At 47.6% G+C, this 22,845-nt stretch overlaps 1 protein-coding gene across 1 annotated transcript in view; it reads left to right on the forward strand.

Moving 5' to 3' along the window:
• Positions 1–22,845, forward strand: part of HID1 (HID1 domain containing) — a 220,717-nt gene that overhangs the window by 151,156 nt on the left and 46,716 nt on the right. The window contains exons 12-14 of the mRNA XM_086930796.1: positions 3,015–3,093; positions 14,609–14,773; positions 17,667–17,894. Of these exons, the coding sequence (XP_086786922.1) occupies positions 3,015–3,093; positions 14,609–14,773; positions 17,667–17,894 (472 nt within the window). The remainder of the gene's footprint in view (positions 1–3,014; positions 3,094–14,608; positions 14,774–17,666; positions 17,895–22,845) is intronic.

Consider the following 22,845-nt stretch of genomic DNA (forward strand, 5'->3'; position numbering starts at 1 on the left):
AAGCACAGTGTTTGACACCAAATATGAAAGAATCTGGTAGGGCCATCATGAAGCTGGACATATAGGTAATGCCCATATGCCAACCCATGTTATCTGATGGACCGCAGGTCACTTGCGGTAAAATTACATTTAGAGTCCTACTACAGGGCTATATATGCTTTCACATATATTCTCACACGTGTAATATAATGCAGCCTGCATTCTGGGCTATAGGAGGCCTGCCTTAGGGGTGACGGACATATATTAGATGCACTGAGGGAACCCTGCCTTACATGGTGTGTGCAGGATCGAACCGAAGCGGGCAAGTTGCTTGTGCAGGGCTGACATGGCAAACCTGCAGATTTCGGTTTTAGTTGGGTCACTCAGGGTGGCACAATAAGTGCTGTAGCCCTGGGACCCCTTTTTCATCCATGCCCTGGGTACCACATACTAGGGTCTTACAGGGGTGCAAGCGTACTTGCCAATTTGGTGTACCAATTCACATTTGCAGTTTAAGGGAAAGATCACTGATGCTGGGCCTGGTTAGCATGAGCTGGCACCCTCTCAGATCAGGTACACAGCAGCTAGAAGCAAAAAGTGGGGGGATGGCCATCCAAAAGGGGCACTGTACAAGAGGATGTGATTCCCTCCCCCAAATAAATGCCTTCTTTACATGGACATTTGTGTCTTGGGGTTCTAACTTGGATCTGCTATCTCTGTGTTGGTTTTTCCAGTTGTGAGGTAAGAATGAAAGACAAAAAATGTAAATGGAAGAGAAAGACAGACTGAGATACCCACCTGGTAGCTCATTTTCAAAATGTGAAACCATTTGGGAAGAGGAGTTGGCCTAAAGGCTAGGGTGGTCGACTTCGAATCTGGGGACCTGGGTTCGAGTCTCAGCAATGGCGTTGAACATCCTGTGATTCTGGGTAAATCGCTTAATCTCCCAGCGCCTAACAAAAAAAACGAATGTGTCCTCATGTAATGCAACTGGTGCTATGTAAAGCACTCTGGTACCCGATTCTGGTCAAGTTCGCGCTATATAAAACTCTGGGGAAAAAAAAAAAAGATTACCTGCACTCAGTGCCATTTTCCCTTCTTGTCCAAGGCACACATTTTATGCCAAGGAACCTCCTCTTTTTATTATCACATATGAGCACACTTTTAAATTCTTGAGTTCAGGATGTGTGCTGTAAAAGCACCTCTTATTTTTGATTTATTAGACTGTAATGTTGCTCCATCTTTAATAAGAATTTAGACCGCGTTTAGGGTTTACATGGCTTCTGAATTGCCTCCTAGTTAACTAATAGCATTGTCATTGGGGGGCTAGCCATGAATGTTTCTCAAAGACTATCACTTTTAATAAATGTCTATGCAGTGATACAATCTGTTATACCAGGGTGAAAAACTTCCAAATGTTAAAGAATTTTTTTTTTTTAATTTTGAAGAGGTAGTATTAAAATGTTTACATTGTTTGCTGCACAATATATATTTCAAACATTTTCATGGCTCGTCTCATGCACAGACACTTAGAATCTAGCCAGACCTATGACTCAGCTCTGGCTCTGCTTGCCCTATTAATTTGTCTGTGTGCTCTCCTCTGTTTGGGACTTGGGGTTAATACATAGGATGGCAGTCACTTGATGAAACGATTTGTAAAAGACAAGGACTAGAAACATGAGTCTCTGCCTTCAATTATAGTATTCAGCAACGTCCCAACAGGTAATATTCTTTTAGACAATTATGTAGAGCATATACAATCAATGCAGGAAATGAAGAATCAAGGAGACACACTGGTTATTTGAAGTTATAAGGAGCCGTCTATATTTGAAAAGATAGGATACATAAAACGATATCAGAACAATTTACTTTAAATGTGGGTGTAACCCAAAGAATCTTGTTGGGAGAGGGAGAATTAATGTTTTTGAATTCATGTTTGAAAACTATCAATTAAAAACAGTAATTGTCAATGCACTGATCTAATATGAGGTACTAAGGTGAAATGGTTCTGCATGTTAATGAAATAAATTTTTTGAATTTTTAACAGACTTTAGATATTTTTATACTTTGAATGTGAGGTCTTGAAAAATGAAGGTGTTCCTTAAGTTACACCCTAGTGATTTCCTTTCTTTAACCTGAATTAGCCTTTATATAAATGTGTTCCTGTTTCTTTAACATATTTTTTAAATTGGTGCTGTGTTGAGTAAAGAGCAGCCCAGTGCTGCTGTTGATGAGGGCCAAATGCAGCCTACCATCATACCTTGAATGTCAATGGTCTAACCAGTGGCAATTGTTCGGGTTAGCATTTCAACCCATTGTTTTTCATCAACTGTGCTACTCTAGACAGAGACCCACCTAATTCAAATCAGTATTGATCCTGTTGCTCGTGGAAACAGTCCATCCTGATCCTTGGTCACCTCACCCCTCCACCCTTAAAGCCCACTACTTTTTTAGTTGGGAAATTTGAGATTCACACCCCCAAGTCTCACTGACTAAGCTACATCCCTGCAAACTCAACGTGATTGATAGTGCTGGGCTGCATCACAGTCAATCACCATGCAGCTGGCTCTGCAAAGTACTTGGATATATTGGAGACACAGTGTGGTTCTGTCTGTCCGTCTCCCCATGTTCAGATGCTTGTGCTGAGGTATGCAGAGCTGGTTAAGGCCAGGTGTAGGTGCCGAGAAGTGAGATGGCCTCGGAATGTTGCATTGCTTGCTTCTGAAACTGGGGCCATCATTAAGATGATGAAAAATGTATTCCGCAGGGAACAGTGAAATAGTTTCTGTATTTCAGTCCTCTGTTAGTATTTTCCATATTTGAGTTACATGTGAAGTTTATATTACTGAATTGTGTGCAGTAATGGCATCGAAATTACTATATACATATATATTCGATACTGTGACAGTATTTGTTGTCACATTTTAACTTTGGAATTGTACCGTCCTAGTAATCTGGCGGGTCTGCTGCCTTTTGTTTGGTACCAGATTGCACCCAGTGCTGCAGTAACAGCTTCTTTGTTCACGTTTCCTCAGGTGTTTCACAAGATCATCACGAGTGGCCATCAGCGGCTGCAGCCTCTCTTTGACTGCCTCCTGACCATCGTGGTGAACGGTAGGTACCCGGCTCTGCTCCCCAGTCTTGGATAAAGGTTCTGGAATGCGGAAGGGTGTGTGGATGGGAAGCGACGAGTGATGGCTGTCTCTTGATGCGTGGACTGTCACGAAGGGACCACCGCATGCAGAGGGTGTGGGCGGCATTTCCTGGCGAGCCTATGAAGCTCCAAGAGACAGTTACTGTGCTCGGCCTGTGTGTAATTTTCTCTCACACTCTTAACACCCCAGTCTCACGTGATGCACCGCAACTAACATCGAACAGCCTTAATTCCCGGAGAGGTGTGGCACAAGGCCGCATTGGCTGATTGTCGGGAAAATTGCGGAGAGGAGGGCTGATGTAGACTTTGCGTCCAAACATTTTTATAGTTTGCAGCCAGAAAGAACAACATATGTGAGCTGGAGAACGCTACTTACTATAAACTTAGGAATGCAGGGGATACTCTTGCAAATGGCATGGTTTCTACAAAGTGTCGTTGGTACCATGGAATGTCCAGCAGGTGGCGCTGTCTGCTACCTGTTGGACAATCTCTGGGATTTTCTACACAACGTAGTGATTTACAAGGCTACTCAGCTGCTGCCGTTGCTCATAGACACTTCAGGGCAACAGGACCCCCCCCACCCCACACTAGCATGCATCCCGCAAATAACACACTAGACACCAGTGTTAGATTGGGGAAAAATTGCTGCTGGTTTATTTTATTACATACAACATTATGTAATCATAGTGGGTTATCTTACGGGCAATCCAAAGGGCAGGCCGCATTCTCCCCACCTGCCCGCCTGATGATCCAGGCAGCACCGTGGCGAACCACCATGTGCTGCCACTTATGGTAAACATACTACTCACGCCCAGTGCTGAACTTCTCTGCTTCCGGATTGCCCAATAACTCCGCCTGCAACGAAAAGAAGAAGATTAAAACGTTCAAACTGTCCTCCACAAGCTGACACACAGGGTGACAGGTCGGGAGGGAAAATGTGTGTCCCACCACGAGGACACTCCGACGCGTCCGGTGCGGCAAAGAGGCAGAGAAAATGGCGAGGGGGGCTTAAGTACCCCTCTCCCCCTGCCTGCCGCACCGGACGTGACAAACCAGCTCCTCCTAGCTCCCCTCAGGCTCCGCCTGCCCGGAGGACGAGAGAGGCTAGAGAGGGGCGGGGGGAAGCCCTCAGTATATAAGGGGCCGCCCTCCTGATGGCCACTGCATGGCCTCGGGCAGCCGCATAGACACTTCAGGGCAACAGGACCCCCCACCCCACGCTAGCATGCATCCCGCAAATAACACACTAGACACCAGTGTTAGATTGGGGAAAAATTGCTTCAGGTTTATTTTATTACATACAACGTTATGTAATCATAGTGGGTTATCTTTCGGGCAATCCAAAGGGCAGGCCGCATTCTCCCCACCTGCCCGCCTGATGAGCCAGGCAGCACCGTGGCGAACCACCATGTGCTGCCCCTTATGGTAAACATACTACTCACGCCCCTAGCGGGGCGTACTAGGCAAACCCCCAGTTGCACAGGCCCACAACCGCCCGAAGGACAAATGGGGCGCCGACACGAGTTCCCGGAACCTCCCATGAGGCCCCAGGTCTTAGGCTCTGGCACCCCTATGTGCCCGCTGAGGTCCAGTGCTGAACTTCTCTGCTTCCGGATTGCCCAGTAACTCCGCCACAGCCCGGCCGGCAGCAGCCGACGCCGGACGGGCCCCCCACTCCTTAGCCTCCTTCCTACCTGCAACCTTTGTACGTATGTCTATCCAATAACCATTCTCAGTTAGCAGTGCATCCATGAAACCGGACTGCTTCCTGCTGGTCAAAAGAAAGGTCCCTCTCACCAGGGGGGAGAGAACCTACCCCTGCAAAATAGGCCGAAGCTGTCACCCAGAACATTCTATGCCAGCCAAGGCCACTCAAGCTGACATAGAAAGACTGTAATACTACGCTGTGCACACTTTATTTACTTAAACTGAAGGGTTAATGCTATTCCTCCGCGCTAGGAAGTTGTGCAGCTGAGTTCCATAAGGATCATACTCTGATCCCTGTGTGAAGTGTGAGCACACCCTGTCATTTCTAACATGACTCGTGGTGAACGGTAGGTACCCTGCTCCGCTCCCCAGATTGGATAAAGGTTTTGGAATGCGGAAGGGTGTGTGGATGGGAAGCCACGAGTGATGGCTGTCTCTTGATGTGTGTACTGTCACGAAGGGACCACCGCATGCAGAGGGCGTGGGCGGCATTTCCTGGCGAGCCTATGAAGCTCCAAGAGACAGTTACTGTGCTCGCCCTATGTGTAATTTTCTCTCACACTCTAACACCCCAGTCTCACGTGATGCACCGCAGCTAACATCGAACAGCCTTAATTCCCGGAGAGGTGTGGCACAAGGCCGCATTGGCTGATTGTCGGGAAAATTGCGGAGAGGAGGGCTGATGTAGACTTTGCGTCCAAACATTTTGGAGTTTGCAGCCAGAAAGAACAACATATGTGAGCTGGAGAACGCTACTTACTATGAACTTAGGAATGCAGGGGATCCTCTTGCAAATGGCATGGTTTCTACAAAGTGTTGTTGGTATCATGGAATGTCCAGCAGGTGGCGCTGTCTGCTACCTGTTGGACAATCTCTGGGATTTTCTACACAACGTAGTGATTTACAAGGCTACTCAGCTGCTGCCGTTGCTCATACGAACAGGTAGTCTGAAGGGGAACATTCTATTGCTCATTCAACAAATGGTGCGGTCCGTACTTGTGATAGTGAGCCCTCAGGCACGCACATTAAATTGTCTGCAGACATAATTGTGAATCCCAGACTCATCCAGCAAAAGGTGGTATCGCACCGTGCAGAATTCAGTATCTAAAGCTGTCAGTTTCTTTTTTAAGTTCAAGCTAATTTTATTTGATAATGACAAGAGAAAAACCAGGTGTCAAAACAAAGTACATTGGAATATAAACTTAAAGACTATAAGGAGAATAAAACAAGCATACAGATGCAAATATTATGAGAAGGTAAATCTGGGTACTGGAGAAAAGAAAAAGGAAAAGGTAAAGGAAAGGTATATTAAACAGCAAACATATTAAGCATACAAATATTAAGAAAGTGGTACAATGAAGAAAATGGTACAATGAAGAAAAAGTGGAATGTATCGAGCACTTAGGGAGGTTTGAGGACTTCCTGTTGCGAAGGCGGTGGATGAAACAAACGTTTAGAACATGAGTCCAAATAAAGCGTGACAGGGAGCCATAAGTCCATGCGTTTTGCAGCCATACATGCCGGAAAAACATAAGCAGTGTCAAGTCTATGGTTATGGCAGATATTAAACCACCACGCTTTGAAGGAAATATTGGAGAAGTCTTTCCAATTGACCGTTATTTGTTGGAAGGCAGCGGCCAGTAGTAAGTCAACAATCTGAGGCTTTAGATCAACATTGTCCCAGCAAGGGGAAAGGCTGCCCATGAAGACGTGTGTGTGAGAAAAAGGGACACAAGTATGAAAAATCAGATTAATTTGAGCCCAGACCTGTAACCAAAAACCACGAACAGGAGTACATAAAAATAACATGTGAAATAGAGTAGCTTGTGGTGATGAACAAGACCAACATGTGTGGGGGGGGTTTGGAAAGTGTTTGTGAAGGTCAAAGGGTGTAAAAAGAAGTCTGTTGTAAATAAAGAACAAAGTCTGTGTAAGGGTTGCCGCTCTCGAGGATTTACGGATCTTGATCCAAATTTTGTCCCAAAATGAAACTGGCCAGGACACAGACAAGTCGTGCTCCCAACATTCCTCCACCTTGGATTTAGGTCTGACAGACTCACCAGTGTGAAGGTATTTGTAGATAGCGGCAGCTTTTGGTGTAGTGCGTAAAAAGGAGTGGAGTGAGGAAAGGAGAGTGGATGAAGCAGGAGGAGGACAGAGCTGAGAAAGCCGATTATAGTTTGTTAGGACTGTGTCCTTAAGCAACTGATAGTTGCGAGCAAAGGAGGCAGGTAAGTCATAAAGGGAGCGAAGAGTAGTGAAAGGTAAGAAAGAGGAGTGAGAAAAGAGTTGGGAAATCCACAACAAACCTCTGCAATGCCATGTTTTCCAAAAGAAGGGTCTGTTACGAATGAGCAGAGCAGTGTTATGCCAGATGGGGGAGGAAAGAAAATCAGCAATGGTTGTGGGAGGGGAATGGGAAGAGGATAGGAGTAATTTAGTAGTGAATTTATGAATAGGAGTAGAAATAGAAGCGGGTTTGCGAGAGAAGGAAAGATATTCGGTAAAGGAAAAAGGAGAAAGAAGAAGACGTTCAAATTTAGTCCATAAAGGACAGGGAGTGCTAGGGTCCTGTAGCCAAAAGGAGGCTTGTCGCAGTTGAAAAGCTTTATGGTAAGCAGGAAAGTCGGGGAAGTTAACTCCACCATCTGACTTAGGACGGATCAGTTGAGCTAAAGACATTCAGGGCTTCTTTTTGTTCCAAAGAAAGGACGTTAGAGTGGAGTTAATCTTTTTGAAAAATTTAGAAGGGATGGGGACTGGAATATTAGAGAGAGTATAAAGGACAATGGGAGACAGCATCATTTTGATAGTGTCAAGGTGACCCCACCAGGATAGGTAAAGAGGGTGCCATTTGGACGTTAAATCCGTTAACTTTTGGATGCATTTGGACATACAAAGGGAAACAGTATCTGGAATGGTGGGAGTGATGTACAGCCCAAGGTATTTAATATTAGAGGGCTTCCATGTAAAGTTAGATGCGGCAAAATCAGGTTTGAATGTAAATTTTGTCAAGGGTAGGATCTTACATTTATCGTTGTTAAGCTTATATCCAGATATTTGGGAATATGCGCGCACTTCAGTCAAGAAGGCGGGAATCGAAACAGTGGGATTGGAAACAAAGAGAAGGATGTCATCCGCATATGCGGCCAATTTGATGTGAGAGTCTGATAGTTGGAAACCTTGGATGGAGGGATTTTGACGAAGTTTAGAAAGGAAAGGTTCTAAGGCCAGATTAAAGAGAAAGGGAGACAAGGGGCATCCTTGACGAACACCTCTTTTCAAATCAAAAAAAGAGGATATTTGGCCATTGGCACAAACCGCCGCACGCAGGTTGGAATAAAGTAATGAAATTAGGGAAATGAAATTGGGACCAAAACCAAACCAACGGAGGGTGTGAAAGAGATAGTTCCATTCGACCCTATCAAACGCCTTTTCAGCGTCCAGGGCAATGGCCGCAAGGGAGTGGGGTAAAAGGCGAGATTTAGAGAGAATATTAAAGAGAAGCCTAGTGTTATCAGTAATAAAGCGGCTCTTGACAAAGCCCGACTGTTCCTCACCCAGAAGATCAGGGAGAAGAAGATCAAGACGTGCCGCAAGAGACTTCGCAAATATTTTATAATCAATATTAACCAAAGAGATTGGCCTGTAATTTTTACAGTGTTGAGGGTCCTTCCCCTCCTTGGGTATGAGGCAAATATGCGCATCTGAAAAAGAGCCTGAGGAGGAACCCGAGGTGAGGAAAGCGCCAATGAGGGAATGGAGTTTTGGGATAAGAAGCTTTGAAAAGTGAAGAAAAAATTCTACAGTAAAGCCGTCTGGCCCAGGAGCCTTATCTTTTCGTAGAGTTTGAAGTGCCCTGAGCAGTTCTTGTTGGGATATGTCAAGCTCTAAGTGAGAAAGGTCAAGTGGGAAGTGGGCTGGTTTTTGAATAGTAGAGAAAAAATGGTCTAGGGATTGAGAAGAGGGCTGGGTTTCAGAAGAGTATAGGGTTTTGTAAAAGGTAGAAAATTCAGTAAGAATATCTGCGTCTGTGTGTTTGAGATTGGAGTTAGCGTCGTAGATCGATTCAATATTCAACTTATTTTGCTTAACTTTTAGATAATTAGCTAATATCTTACCAGCCTTATTTTTGCCCCCATAAAACTTGGCACTTGATTTCAATAGATACAAGGATGCATCATCCGTGGATTTTTTGTTAAATTTCATTTTAGCATTAATCAAGGCAGTTAGACTTTCCTGTGAACGGGAAGTAAAATAAGAATGCTCCAATTTCTTAATATCCAGAAGGATAGCCACTGTAAAGTTGCGAGCAGCTTTTCGTTTTTTTGCAACAAAGCCAATTATGAAGTCTCTTGCTGCAGCTTTAAAGGCATCCCAAATGGTGTGCTTGGGGACAGAGGGATTGTCATTGAAGGAGAAAAATTCATCTGGAAAGGCAATGAAGGAGGTGGTGAATTTAGGGTCTAAGAGAAGAGAATTGTTAAAACGCCAACGTTTAGGACCAACTGATTTGGGTAAAATATCCAATTGAACTAAAGTGAGGGCATGGTCGGAGAGTAAAATCGGACCAATTTCAGCATGGGTGAGAGTTTGAACAATGTTATGGGTAACAAAAATGTAGTCAATCCGGGATTGGGAGTGATGGCACGGAGAATAAAAAGTAAACTCTTGTTGTTCTGGGTTACATAAACGCCAAGCATCAGTGAGTTTATGCTGGGAGATAGTTTGAGAAAAGGATTTATGAGACTTATTAGGAATGAAGTGGGCCTTGGAATTTCTATCCAAAAAGGGGTCTAGGGGCTGGTTGCAGTCTCCTGCTAAAATAAAATTGTCATCAATAAATCTGGTAATGTGCTGGGAAAATGAATGCCAAAAAGTAGGATCACCAGTAGTAGGGGCATAAACATTCAGAAGAGAAATTGGAACATTCTTGATAGAGAGCTTAGCATACGTCCAACGACCATCAACATCCGATTCCTGAGCGAGCAAAGAATGAGAAAGAGCTTTGTGACAGAGAATGGCCACACCATTACGTTTGCCATCCCCAGGAGAATAGTAAACATCACCCACCCAACTCCTCTTCAGTTTAACAGATTCTTCAGCAGATAAATGGGTTTCTTGTAAAAAAGCAATATCCACATTTAAACGTGCAAGGTGAGATAAAATTCTCTGTCGTTTGATGGGAGAATTAATGCCCTTAACATTCCATGTAATTACTTTCAAAGACATATCACATAAGAAAGGAGGAAAATATCAACATGAAGAAAAAAGATGTAGGAAGAACCCAGAGGGAGAGAAAAATCAAAAAGAGTAAGAAAGTCTATAAAAGGCAATACAATATAAGAATGAAAAGGAGAGTGAGGAATAGGGAAAAGGAGTAAAAAAGTAATAGTTAAGATCTGTTGAATTAAAAAACAAGAGAAGGTAGTACAAGTAAAAGAGAAAGTAATAGGAAGGAATTTATAGCAGAAGAATTTTTGAAAAACAGGAGAGGAAGACACCTGTGGAACAAGGGAAACCAGTGAAGATAAGAGGAAAAAAGATATAAAAAGGGAAGCGAACACCAGGGAGAGAAGGGAGAACATACTTACGGAGGGCATAGATGAGGAGGGATGATCACCGGGGAGAGGAGACGAGGAGAAAGGAGTGAGGGGGGAGCGCCAACTAGAGGAGGCAGAACATCCAACGTAAGCGAACCAGCAAGTTGAGGGGAGAACGCAATACAGATTGTAAAACCTGCAAGAAAAAAAAAGGGAATAACATGTGTAAAAGAGAAGAAAACGTAACAAAGGTGAGTGGTAAAAAAGGATACCAAATACAGTAGTGAACATTACATAGCCAGAGATCAGGGACGTAAGAAAATGAGCGAGAGTCAAAAAAGAAACATAGAAACTGAAGACGCTGGAAAACCCAACAAAGGCGAATAGGAAAACAGCCAGCATCAAACATCAAACATGCAGATTAATTGAGAAAACAAAGCCGCATCATGCAAGAGTCATGGAGGAAAAGCTGATGAAGAACCGGATAAGTCCATATCAGACGCCTGTGCAGAGTTCAAAAAGCTTCGGAGACGAACAGGATCCTCGTAGGTCATTGTCTTGTTGTTGTGAGTGACTCTGAACAGGCAAGGATGAAAAAGGCCATATCTGGCTCCAATAGAGTGAAGCTCTGGTCGCATATCTAAGAAGGCTTTGCGACGGTTGGCTGTGGTTTTGGCATAATCTTGCGCAAAAAAGAGATTGGAACCTGACCATTGAAGACGAGGTGAGGCACGAGCCGCTGAGATGACTTTGAGAAGGTCAGTATATTCTAAGAAATACATGATGACACCTCTTGGCCGTGAAGAAGGGGAAGAAGTAGAAGAGAGGCGGCCTAGCCTATGTGCACGCTGGATGTTAAGCGTAGTACCTTCAGGCAGATGAAGAAGCTTGGGTAAAAATGATTTGAAAAAGGCGATGGGGTCAGTCCCCTCACAAATCTCCGCCAGGCCGTAGAGTCGAAGGTTATTGCGTCTGTTTCGGTTCTCCAATTCTTCAACTTGCTTTTGGAGAGAGGAAATCTGTGACTGCATGTGTGACACCTTGGAGGATGACTCTTGGAGAGAAGTCAGAGAACGTTCCACTGTAGTCACTCTAGCATCCATCTGAGACCAGTTGTCAGTAAGAACCTGCAACTTAGAATTAGTTTCCTCCATGAAGGGCCTGAGGGCACGGATCTCTTCCAGTAACATCTCCATGGAGACAGCTGATGTGGATCCTGTCGGTGATGGAGGATCTTTTTTAAGGCGTTTCATCGTGACTTTCCCTTAAGGCTGGACAAGCCGCTCCGTGTTAGATTGCGACATCTTAGCAACGAGCGCCTGAGAAGCCTCGAGGTGCGCCAATGCAGAGAAGACTTTTGAGTTTTTAATGAAAAGACGACGTGGAGTCTTGGGAGTACGAGGAATTGCCCTTCTTTCCATAAAAAAAGAGTCACTGTTAGGGAGAAGTGAAGCCCAGTAGTATTCACTGCGTGCCCGCAGACACCTAAAAGTGTGCGCGGAACACCTGATTGAGAAAAGGCACACAGACTCCAAAAAAAAGGAAGGAAAAGAAGGCTATCTGCTCGGAATTCAAGAACGCCAGGGAGTTAGAAAGATGTGTGGAGCAGTGTTCATATGGTTAATTGGAGGAGTTAACACATTGAATAATGAAGCAAAAAATCACCATGACGATGAAATGCAGAGAAGTGGCATATTATGGAGCAAAAGAAGTCCATCAGGGAAGGCGCATTATGGATGTGAGAAGAGCAAATAAAGGTGAATGCGCAAAAACAGTACGAAAAACTGCCACAAATTGTGAGTAACCATATATAGGAAAGCGTGGGGAATTGCAGCGCTTTTAACAGAGAGTAGGCTGAAACTGCGTGTACAGGCAGGTTACTTGAGGGAAGAGGAAGTCCAATGACACAAAATGGCCGCCGAATTTATAAAAACGCGAGTGAAACTCGCTTAAAAGCAGCGTGTATCAAATGCATGCGGCGGTAATGCAGAAATGAAGGAAATAGCTCACCATGAGCAGTTGGTGGAAGGTAGAGCTCCGTGGTAGGCACGCATGACCTGCGAGCGGGTGCGCCGTGAATCGCGCTGAGAGGAACCAAAATGGTGGTCGCGACTGTCAGAGAGCCGCGTCCGCCACAAAACTGGTGAAAATAATCATTCCGCCGCTCGGGTGCTGCCGCATTCAGGAGCGCGCTGGTGTCTGTGAGCTCCGGTCAGGGAAAATCGACTTTGCAGGCGCAGGTAAATTGAGAAAGGCAGCGAAGACCCCTGCCGACCTGGAGCGCTCACATCAGAGCTGCCGTCCTCGCCGGGCGCCAAGCCACGCCCCTCCAAGCTGTCAGTTTCTAATAAAACTATGTAAACGTCATGGCCTCCACAGAAGGTTACTGTCTTAAAGTAGGGTTACACGAGATTTATTTTTGTTATATATTTGAGTTTTTATATAACGCATACCTTACCCAGAGCTGTCACAGCGCTTAATAATAGAGCGAAGTACATTAGATCATACATTACAGGTAACATGATAGAGATTATACCAAAAGGGAGTCACTGTTCCTAAATAGAGAGAGAAAAAAAGGGAAATAAGAGGTACTCTTGTCGTGTGCTACTCTAATTGTGGGGGGCAGTGTGTCCTCATCTTGATGCCCTCACACACCCCGAAGGATGTCATGCTTCATCATTGGGCTTTTGCTCCTCGTCAGGCCGGTGCCGCAATGCCCTACGGGTCCCCCGAAGGGTCTCTTTTTCTGAGATCTTTTGATGAAGGTGTGTGGGTGTAAGTGGCAGTGAAGTCCTAGAAGGTGTATTAAAAAATGGCTGAAGGGAGAGTGATTAATTTTTATTAAAGTGATCCCTCTGTCATTATGAAAACAAAGTGTATGATTCTGCTTTAAGGGGTATTATATCCCTTGGTAGCTGGGTAACTATATGTCCCTAGTGGGCATATGATCTGGTCAGCATGTTTTGCGCTTTAATGGTCTCAGGGGAGATCCAGGGCGCTTCGTCAGGACCGAGTGAGAAAGTTGTATCTACAGAGGCCCGAAAATGTAGGTGCCCCCAGATAAATGAAGGGAGTAGAACTTCCCTTAGTAGGTAGGGTAAGATCCCATGAGATCATTGAGGGTCACTTGAGAGGGTTCTCTCGGAGCATCTTGGCTGTGTCATGGTCATGATGACCCATATGGCGTCATCAAAAGATCTCCGAAAAAGAGACATTTTGGGGGCCCGTAGGTCATTGCAGCGTCAGCCCGACGAGGAGCAAAAGCCCAATGATGAAGCATGACATCCTTCAGGGTGTGTGAGGGCATCAAGATGAGGACACACTGCCCCCACAATTAGAGTTCCACACGACAAGAGCACCTCTTACTTCCCTTTTTTTTCTCTCTCTTCTTAGGTACAGTGACTCCCTTTGGGTATAAGTTTAACTTCAGGAGCACGGGGTCACCGGACCTTTTGAATAGCTCCTAGAGTCCCCCTCTTTTGATAAATGGAACATGATAGAGGTGACAAGACAACTACTACAATTATGCAGTGTGATCGTTACATATTTACAAAATATCGATTCACTACAAATTACACATTGCAAACTAAAGTTGAAGACGCATAACTTGTGTAAGGAAGATAGCAAATGCCAAAGCTTTTCCCCAAAAAACTGCTTGTCCAAACACACATGAAAATGAATCCCAAAACTTTCATTAATTTGGACGGTCTGTGTACAATTCAGTGGCTTCCAACCTCCACCAGAAACCACACTGTATGTTTAGAGCTCGTGTTGAATTCCCAGGCAATCCCACCAGGTGGCAGTATCTGTATACATGATAGTAAATCGAAGGTTTCTGCAGTAAAAAGCGCAATGTGTATATAGGGTAGTGAATTCCAGGCTAAATGCCTAGTCACAGATGGTGGCTGTTCTGAGCCAGCATGTGTGTATTTGTATGGCTGCTTTTTCTAAACATATGCATTTTTCTTCTTTTCTTCCTCCCTCTGGGTCTCCCGTTTTCTTTGTTCCTTATATTTCCTGTTGCTGTTTTCTTTCCCTTCACCTTTCTCTTCCATCTCTCATTACATTGTTCTCCCCGCCACATTCCCTACTGTACCTTCATCCCACCTTCTCCCTGCCCTCTCCTCTCATCATTCTTTGATCTTGACCTGCTCATCTTTCTTACCATCTCTTTGTAATTTCCTCACTTCCGTTTCCCCCGTCCCGCCTCTTTCTCGCGCTGCAGTTTCCCCGTACCTGAAGTCCCTCTCCATGGTGGCTGCCAACAAGCTGCTGCACCTCCTGGAGGCCTTCTCCACCAGCTGGTTCCTCTTCTCCGCCGTGCAGAACCACCACCTGGTCTTCTTCTTGCTGGAGGTCTTCAACAACATCATTCAGTATCAGTTTGATGGTAGGTGGGCCCTGGTTCTCTGTTGTTTCAAACAATCAATCAATCATAGCATTTATATAGTGCGCTACTCACCCGGGCGGGTCTCAAGGCGCTGGGGGGGTGAGGGGGTCCGTTTATTGCTCGAAAAGCCAGGTCTTGAGCTGCTTCCTGAAGGCAAGGTGGTCCTGGGTTTGCCGAAGGTGGGTGGGGAGGGAGTTCCATGACTTGGCTGCCAGGTAGGAGAAGGATCTTCCTCCGGCGGTGGCTCTGCGGATGCGTGGAACGGTGGCGAGGGCGAGGTTGGTTGATCGCAGCTGGCGATTGGGCGTGTAGAAGGTCAGTCGGTTGTTGAGGTACTTGGGCCCCAGGTTGTGGAGGGCTTTGTGTGCGTGGGTGAGGAGTCTGAACGTGATCCTCTTGCTGACGGGGAGCCAGTGTAGGTCTTTCAGGTGGCCGGAGATGCAGCTGTGTCGGGGGATGTCCAGGACGAGTCGTGTGGAGGCATTCTGGATGCGTTGGAGCCTTTTCTGGAGTTTGGCTGTGGTTCCGGCGTAGAGGGTGTTTCCGTAGTCCAGGCGGCTGGTGACGAGTGCCTGGGTGACCGTCTTCCTGGTTTCGGTGGGGATCCATCGGAAGGTCTTGCGGAGCATGCGCAGGGTGTTGAAGCATGATGAGGACACGGCGTTGACTTGTCTGGTCATCGAGAGGGAGGAGTCCAGGATGAAGCCCAGGTTGCGTGCGTGATCCATTGGCTTGGGAGTGGTGCCCAGGGCAGGGGGCCACCAGGAGTCATCCCAGGCGGAGGGCGATGATCCCAGGATGAGGACTTCCGTCTTGTCTGAATTCAGTTTCAGGCGGCTGTTCTTCATCCATTCGGCGACATCTTTCATCCCTTCGTGTAGGTTGGTTCTGGCGGTGGCGGGGTCGTTGGTGAGTTGTCGTCGGCGTAGGAGATGATGTTGAGGTTGAGTTGGCGTGCGATGGCTGCGAGGGGGCTCATGTAGATATTGAAGAGGGTGGGGCTGAGTGATGATCCTTGTGGTACGCCGCAGATGACTTCGGTGGCCTCTGATCCAAACGGGGGGAGGTGACTCTCTGGGTTCTGCCGGTGAGGAACGAGATGATACATTCCAGTGCCTTCTCTTGGATTCCGATGTTGCGTAGGCGCTGCACTAGGGTGCGGTGGCAGACAGTGTTGAATGCTACGGAGAGGTCCAGGAGGATGAGGGCCGCTGTTTCCCCGTTGTCGAGCAGGGATCTGATGTCGTCTGTGGCTGCGATGAGGGCGGTCTCGGTGCTGTGGTTCGCTCAGAAACCGGACTGTGAGTGGTCGAGGGATTCATTTGTCTCGAGGAAGGCGGCGAGCTGTCTGTTGACGGTCTTCTCGATAACCTTGGCCGGGAACGGGAGGAGCGAGATGAGGCGGAAGTTCTTGAGGTCGGTGGGGTCAGCTGCTGGTTTTTTCAGGAGGGCGCTGATTTCGGCATGCTTCCAGCTCTCCGGGAAGGTGGCGGTGTCGAGGGAGGTGTTGATGATGTCCTTGAGTTTGGGTGCGATGGTGGAGTCGGCCTTGTTGAAAACGTGGTGGTGGCAGGGTTCGGTCGGGGATCCGGAGTGGATGGTGTTCATCGAGCTGATGGTGTCTTCGGTGCTGACCGGGGTCCAGGCGCGGAGGGTGATGGTGGGGGGTGTTGGTTCGGTGGTGGGGTGCGTGGTTAATGCGCCGAAGCTGTTGTGTATTTCGGCGATCTTGCGGTGGAAGAATGAGGCGAGTGAGTCGCAGAGGTCTTGCGAGGGAGCGATGTCGTTTCCGGCGCTGGGGTTGGAGAACTCTTTGACGATGCTGAAGAGTTCTTTGCTGTTGTGGGCGTTGTTGTCCAGTCGTTCTTTGAATGCTGCCTTCTTGGTGGTCCGGATCAGCTGGTGGTGATTGCGGGTGGCGTTCTTGAGGGCAGTCATGTTGTCTGTGGTCTGGTCGGTGCGCCAGGCCTTCTCAAGGGTGCGGCAGGTCTTCTTGGAGTTCTTAAGTTCTTCTGTGAACCATGAAGTTTTCTTGCTGCCGGGTCTGCTGGGGGGGGTCTTCTGTGATGCGAGTTCGTCTGCGCAGTTAGTGATCCACTGTGTGAGGTTGTTGGCAGCTTCGTTGGGGTCCGTGGAGCTGGCGGGGGGGTTTTGGTTGAGGGCGGTGGTGAGCTTGTCAACAGTGATCTTGCTTCAGTTTCTGCGAGGGGCCTGTTGGGGTGGTGGTGAGTCGTGGTTCTTCTGAAGCTGAAGTGGACGCAGCTGTGGTCAGTCCAATGGAGTCCGGTGGAGTGGCTGAAGGAGACGTGTTTGCTGGAGGAGAAGACTGGGTCAAGCGTGTGGCCGGCGTAGTTGGTGGGGGTGTTCACCAGTTGCTTGAGTCCGAGGTTGGCGAGGTTGTCCAGCAGGGTGTTGGTGTTGCAGTCCTTGTTGTTCTCCAGGTGGAAGTTGAGGTCCCCTAGGAGGATGTAGTCAGTGGATGGGAGGGTGTGTGGGCTGATGAAGTCTGCGATGTCTTCGCTGAATTGAGCGTGAGGTCCCGGGAGTCTGTAGATGAGGGTGACTCTTAGTGTGGTCTTGGGGTCGGTGTGTATCTTGAAGTGGAGGTGTTCAGCGGTGGTCAGGGTGTCGTTGGCGTCGGTTGTGATGCGGATGGTGTTCTTGTGAAGGATAGCGATTCCTCCTCCTGTCTGGTTGACGCGGTCCCTCCGGGTGATCTTGTATCCGTCCGGGATGGCAATGGCGATGTCTGGCGCTGAGGAGGCGTTCAACCAAACGCCTTCTTTTTCTGCCATCTTTTCTGCTCCTGCCCTTTACTTAGGCTTAGCTTTTGGTTCTAACACGTGCTGTCCTTGTTTGCTTTCCTGCCCTGCTTGTGTCTTTGGCACGGAAGGCAATTCCAGCCTGGTTTACGCCATCATCAGGAAGAGGAACGTCTTCCATCAGCTGGCCAACCTGCCGACGGACCCGCCCTCCATACAGAAGGCCCTCCAGCGGAAGAAGAAGACCCCGGAGCCCATCTCCCGCACCAACTCCCAGGAAGCGGTCTCCATGGAGGGGTCCAGGCCTGCGGCTCCCGCAGAGCCAGGCACCCTGAAGACCAGCCTGATCGCCACCCCGGGTAAGCCGCCGCCAGCCCATGTAACAACTGCATCATTTTAAAAATAAAACTTAGTAGCACCACCCGTGTTGGGGCTCGGGTTTCTGAGCAGCAATAACTCGTAGAGCAGATTTTGTATCGTGATTTTTGTGTGTGCAGCTGGCTTGTAATCAAAAACTGCAAACATAAAAGGGGGCTGCTTTTGAGTCCGGGCAGTATTCACCCGTTGAATGGACTGCTTGGCAAAGGAAAGAAAATGTACTTGCTTGTCATACTGCCTTTGCACCCTGGGATTTTCAAATATTTATATTGTGATCCTTGAACAGGATAGTAAGGTGTTGATCATTATTACGAGGGTGGATCTCATGTGAAACATGGGTGAAATGTCCTTCTCTAAAGATTGTCCCTCTTGCAACCTTTAGTTGGGAGCATTTTGACAAACAAATTTTCAAGCAGCCAAAGCATTAGAAGTAAGTGAATTTTGTCCCACCTACGAGACCTTGTTCAGTGTGGTAAGGCAACTCCACCAGCACTGTCTTCGGCCTGGTTTGGGCTGTGCCACTTACCATAAATGTTTCCCAATATATGCAGACCCGTTCCCTGGCTCAACTCCTGTAATGCCAAAGACCACGGTTTTCAAGACTGAGGAAAAACTTCTCTGAAAACACCGCATAGCATAGCCGAACTCTCACCCACACTTTCAACTTGCTTCCACCTCCCATTTCAAGGCAGATGTCTCCTCCCTACAGTCAGCACTTGTAAGTCACACCACAGCACCCCTGGTGGAGTGGTGTGGCTCACTGGTTAGAGGCGGCAGACCCGGAAGCAGAGGACGGCCCGGGACCAGGGTTCAATTCCCAACGCGGCAGGGTCGTGGACCAGGGTCAGCGGACTTGATAAATCTCGCCTCGGTGCCTACTCTAACCAGGGATCACACTCTGCAACTCTGGGCGTTAGCTTGCCTTATCTCCACAACGGCCCCACCACAAACGCTGGGGATGCCTGGTTTCACTTTGGAGATACCCAGTAGGGACCATCTCACAGGGAAAGCCAGGACGGGTTTCCCAGCGGTCTACAGCGCTGAGATACCCCATGGCGGGGTGATACATGCGCTTTACAAGACACCATTACATTACATTACATTACATTACATAGGACAGTTCTCTCTTCCTGGTAGGACTCACCCTGCAGTTACAGCGTTTGTGAGACAGTGCCATATCCCTGGTAGAGCAGAACCTACCCGCTGGCTCCTCGTCTAACGACCTCCATGGCAACACCGGGGTCGGACTGGTCTGTATGGCAACCAGGCAGTGCCTGATGGGCTCGTATCACAATCAGCCGTGGCCGGCATGGCTCACAGGTGGTGGTCATGGGAGGTGCCGGGCGAGTGGTCACGAGGGGAGGGGGGGGTCACGAGGGGAGGGCAGGTCACGCAGGGAGGGGGGGTGTTAATAATAAATAAAAAAATAAAAATAAAACGTACCTACTTTCCCGGGTCCCGCGTTTACGGTCTGCTCCTTCTTTCCCGCCTCCGCAGGAACAGGAAGCAGACTGCCTCCCTCCCCTCCCCTAAGCCAATCACAATGCTGCAATGGCAGCGTTGTGACTGTTTGGGACGCCGACCACACAGGTGTCTATGGGGAGGCCATTTTCTGCATATAGGTTACATGCAGCCTACATGGCGTAAAGGGATAGTGCGCTTAAAACAGTCAGGGCCCGCAACATTGAGTTAGCCACTCCTCCCCTGCCCTCGAGCAGATCCGCCCGCCGCAACCAAACCCATTTGCGTTCTTGCAGTGCAAGAAGCAGAAACCTAAAATGGTATTCACAATACCATTTTATGTTTCTACTTCTCGCACTGAGAAAAAGCAGTGGGGTGACGCTCCTCCGCCCACATGGAGGACCACCTCTGCCCACAAGTGTGTGTGTGAATAACAGTTTTTGAGCTGTATGCGGGCCTGTTTTTTGGTCAGCTGTGCCGGTTTTTACAGTTGATTTCCTTGATATTAAAATAAACATTGCCTGCAGCAAGCTCAATTCAATGCAGTGCTCCATACCTTGCAAAACTCGTACACAGCGTATCTTAACAAGTTAAACCATTTGGAAACAACGGCCTCTTTTTTAGCTTTTTAATTCACAGGGGCCTCTTTTATTTTGGGTTTCCGGGCCTACATTCTGTCTTTTTCGACCCTGGGTAATACTCAAGATCTTGACATTAATTCAATCTATGGAAGCTAAGAAGCGAGCACGCCTTCGTAAATGGTGCAAAGATAAGACCACCGAAATTCCTCAGTTACACAGACTAGTCCTGGCTGAGCTATCCTCCGCCTGGGGTAGTGAAAAATCAACCGGCCACGAGTCCACACAGTCAGCAGAGTACGTCCCCCATCACTCCTGCCTGCCTCGCATCCCGCCCTATCAGCTAAGAATTGTGCTTCTTTCTTCTTTAGTATCACTGCTTTAGATGGTTAGAAAACCTCTCACAGCACTGCAAACCAAGCCACCACCCTCCTACAGCATAGCGACGCCACAGCCACACTCTTCACTTCCCTCGCGGTTTAACACAGCATCACCTACAGAGTTAATTCAGTAAATAAATCTGAACATCCCTCATTCATTCAGCCTAGACCATCAGAGCACTTGCTCTCATCGCCCTCTGCCCACCTTCCTTTCTTCTCCAAATTGTGGCTTCCTTGTCTTGCCCTGTATTTTTCAGCTGTATGCTCAGTCCCTTGCCAGCAGAATACCATGCATGGTGCCCGTCAGAAGCTGCTCCCCTCACACCAGGTTCATCACATCCGAAATAAATAGATGCTCTGTAAGGTGTTTATGGGAGCAGGCACACTAGTTCGATAGCCTTAGTGAGTCACTGTCCCCAGCTCATCACAGCTCCCACCGCCCTAGCCTCGTACTTCTTGAACCATCTGCCATGCTTGATACACGCCCCTCCTCGTAGAGGCGGCCATGACAAGGCAGAGCCCCCAGACCTGGTACACCAGAGCCACCCACCTGGAGCCTCTTAATTTTTCTAAATTAATTGTTATTGTTTGTTTTTATTAAAAGATAACATCAGTAATGGCTTTCTGAGCAGGCAGGTGGGTGGTCCAAATAATTGAATATTGTCGTCAGTTGACATTCCACAATATTCATCTGGCACATAATAATTGTAAGTAATTAACCAAAATATACTTCGCAAAGCTCAAAGTTTTTTTATACTATGAGTCTCGAGGACGCAAAGCGGGTGGATGTATCTGATGTCTTGAAACACCTTCCGTTTCAATAGACCATCTAGCAGTTTCACATCTGTACTATACATGGTCTTGCGTATGTCTTGATCTACTGACATTCTGCAACATCTTTAATACAGTACATTAGTGTGGGTGCTCTGTCAGACAGCCCATTTATGGCAAGTCAGTGTTTCGGCACCAGTGAAGTGAATTGTGTGGCCTTCTTCTTGATCATCCTGTTAGGTTGCAGTGGCACCATTTCCAGCAGACAAGCTCTGGTTTCTAATTTCCTTGTCGTGGTGACACATCCCTGGAATCTGACTGATTCCATGCTGCAGGAAGAGCCCCTGATTGTGACGCTCAAGTCAAATAAAAAAATGTTACACCATCCGAAGCACATGTGAGGTGCCTAAAATCTCTGTAGGGTTCAGTGTACTAGCACTGCAGAGGCGAGATAGCATGTGTGGAGTATGTTAAAAATGGATCAGTCTGTCATCACGCATCCTCTTTTAAGGGAGCAGCACCTCCCAGGCAACAAGCATTGTAAGGTATAGTAGAGACCCCTGGAGACCCCTCCAAACACCATCTCTGGGAAAGCAGAACCACCTCCCTAGCAGCTGGTATGGCAACGCCACTTTCTCTACATCACTTCTGGTGGTTTCATTTCTTGATCTATCCATGGTGAAGTCAAGAAGCCTCCTCGAACCATCTCTGTTAAGTCAGAGCTTCCTCACCAGAAGGTGCCAAGAGTCATCACGTCTGATGAAGCACAGATGCCTCCCCAGAACCCTCACTGATCAGGCAGAGGCTTCTCCCCAAAACCACTCCAGGTTCTGGGAGAGCCAATTCCCCGCACAACACTTGGTAAACGAGAAGCCTCTCACCAGCACTGCTCATGGAACCGCAGACCCCTCTTTTTAGTGCCAGTTTTCCTAAGGCAGATTTTCTTCCTGTCACCATCGCAGGTCTAGCAAAGACCCCTCCCTGGCAACGCTCTTACTTATGAGAAAGCTCAAAGTGCTGGTACCGCCTCATAGACAGACAGAGCCGAGCCACATCCCTGGCGCCGTTGCTGGTAATCAGACTTTTACTTTGTCCCAAAACTGGTTCATCAGAGAGACCCTCTCGAATCACGTCTCGAAAGGGATAACTAACACCCTTACACAGCCGCGCATATGGCCGAGCCGCCCCCTTGAACTGCTGTCGGTGAGACAGACTCGCTCCATGGCAAAGCCGAGTGCCTTCCCTTGCAGCCACCTGGCATTACCACTGGTATGTTATCCACTCGCTACCCGCCTCCCCCCGCCCTGCCAGCACAGCCTGCTCCTGGGTGCACTTCCGAAGAGACAGGGGCCCGGCCCTGGAAGGACACTGGTAATATAGAGACTCGTAGCAGGCCCGACTGCTAGTAAGGCAGTGGATGGCTGTCATCAGCGGGTAAGGCATGCCGTCTCCCCGGCAGCGGGTCTGGTAACAGCCATGGTTCCTGACGCCATCAGTGGAAAGGTTCGACCCATCTCCCTGTGAGGAGAAAGTGTCGAAATACATTATTGACTCTACAGAATTAACACACAAAGCTTTGTGTATAATCTTCCACGTCAGACATAATGCACGATTCTCAAGGAAGCAAAGGTCAACATCGCATTTCCTCCTTGGCCAGCAGCTGTAAATATTTCTAACAGTATCACACACCTGTAACAGATACTCAATAACAAGCTCTCTAATCTGCGCCCAGTCTCTTTTCT

The sequence above is a fragment of the Lissotriton vulgaris genome, chromosome 7 (assembly GCF_964263255.1).
Source record: "Lissotriton vulgaris chromosome 7, aLisVul1.2, whole genome shotgun sequence".
Classification (NCBI taxonomy): domain Eukaryota; kingdom Metazoa; phylum Chordata; class Amphibia; order Caudata; family Salamandridae; genus Lissotriton; species Lissotriton vulgaris.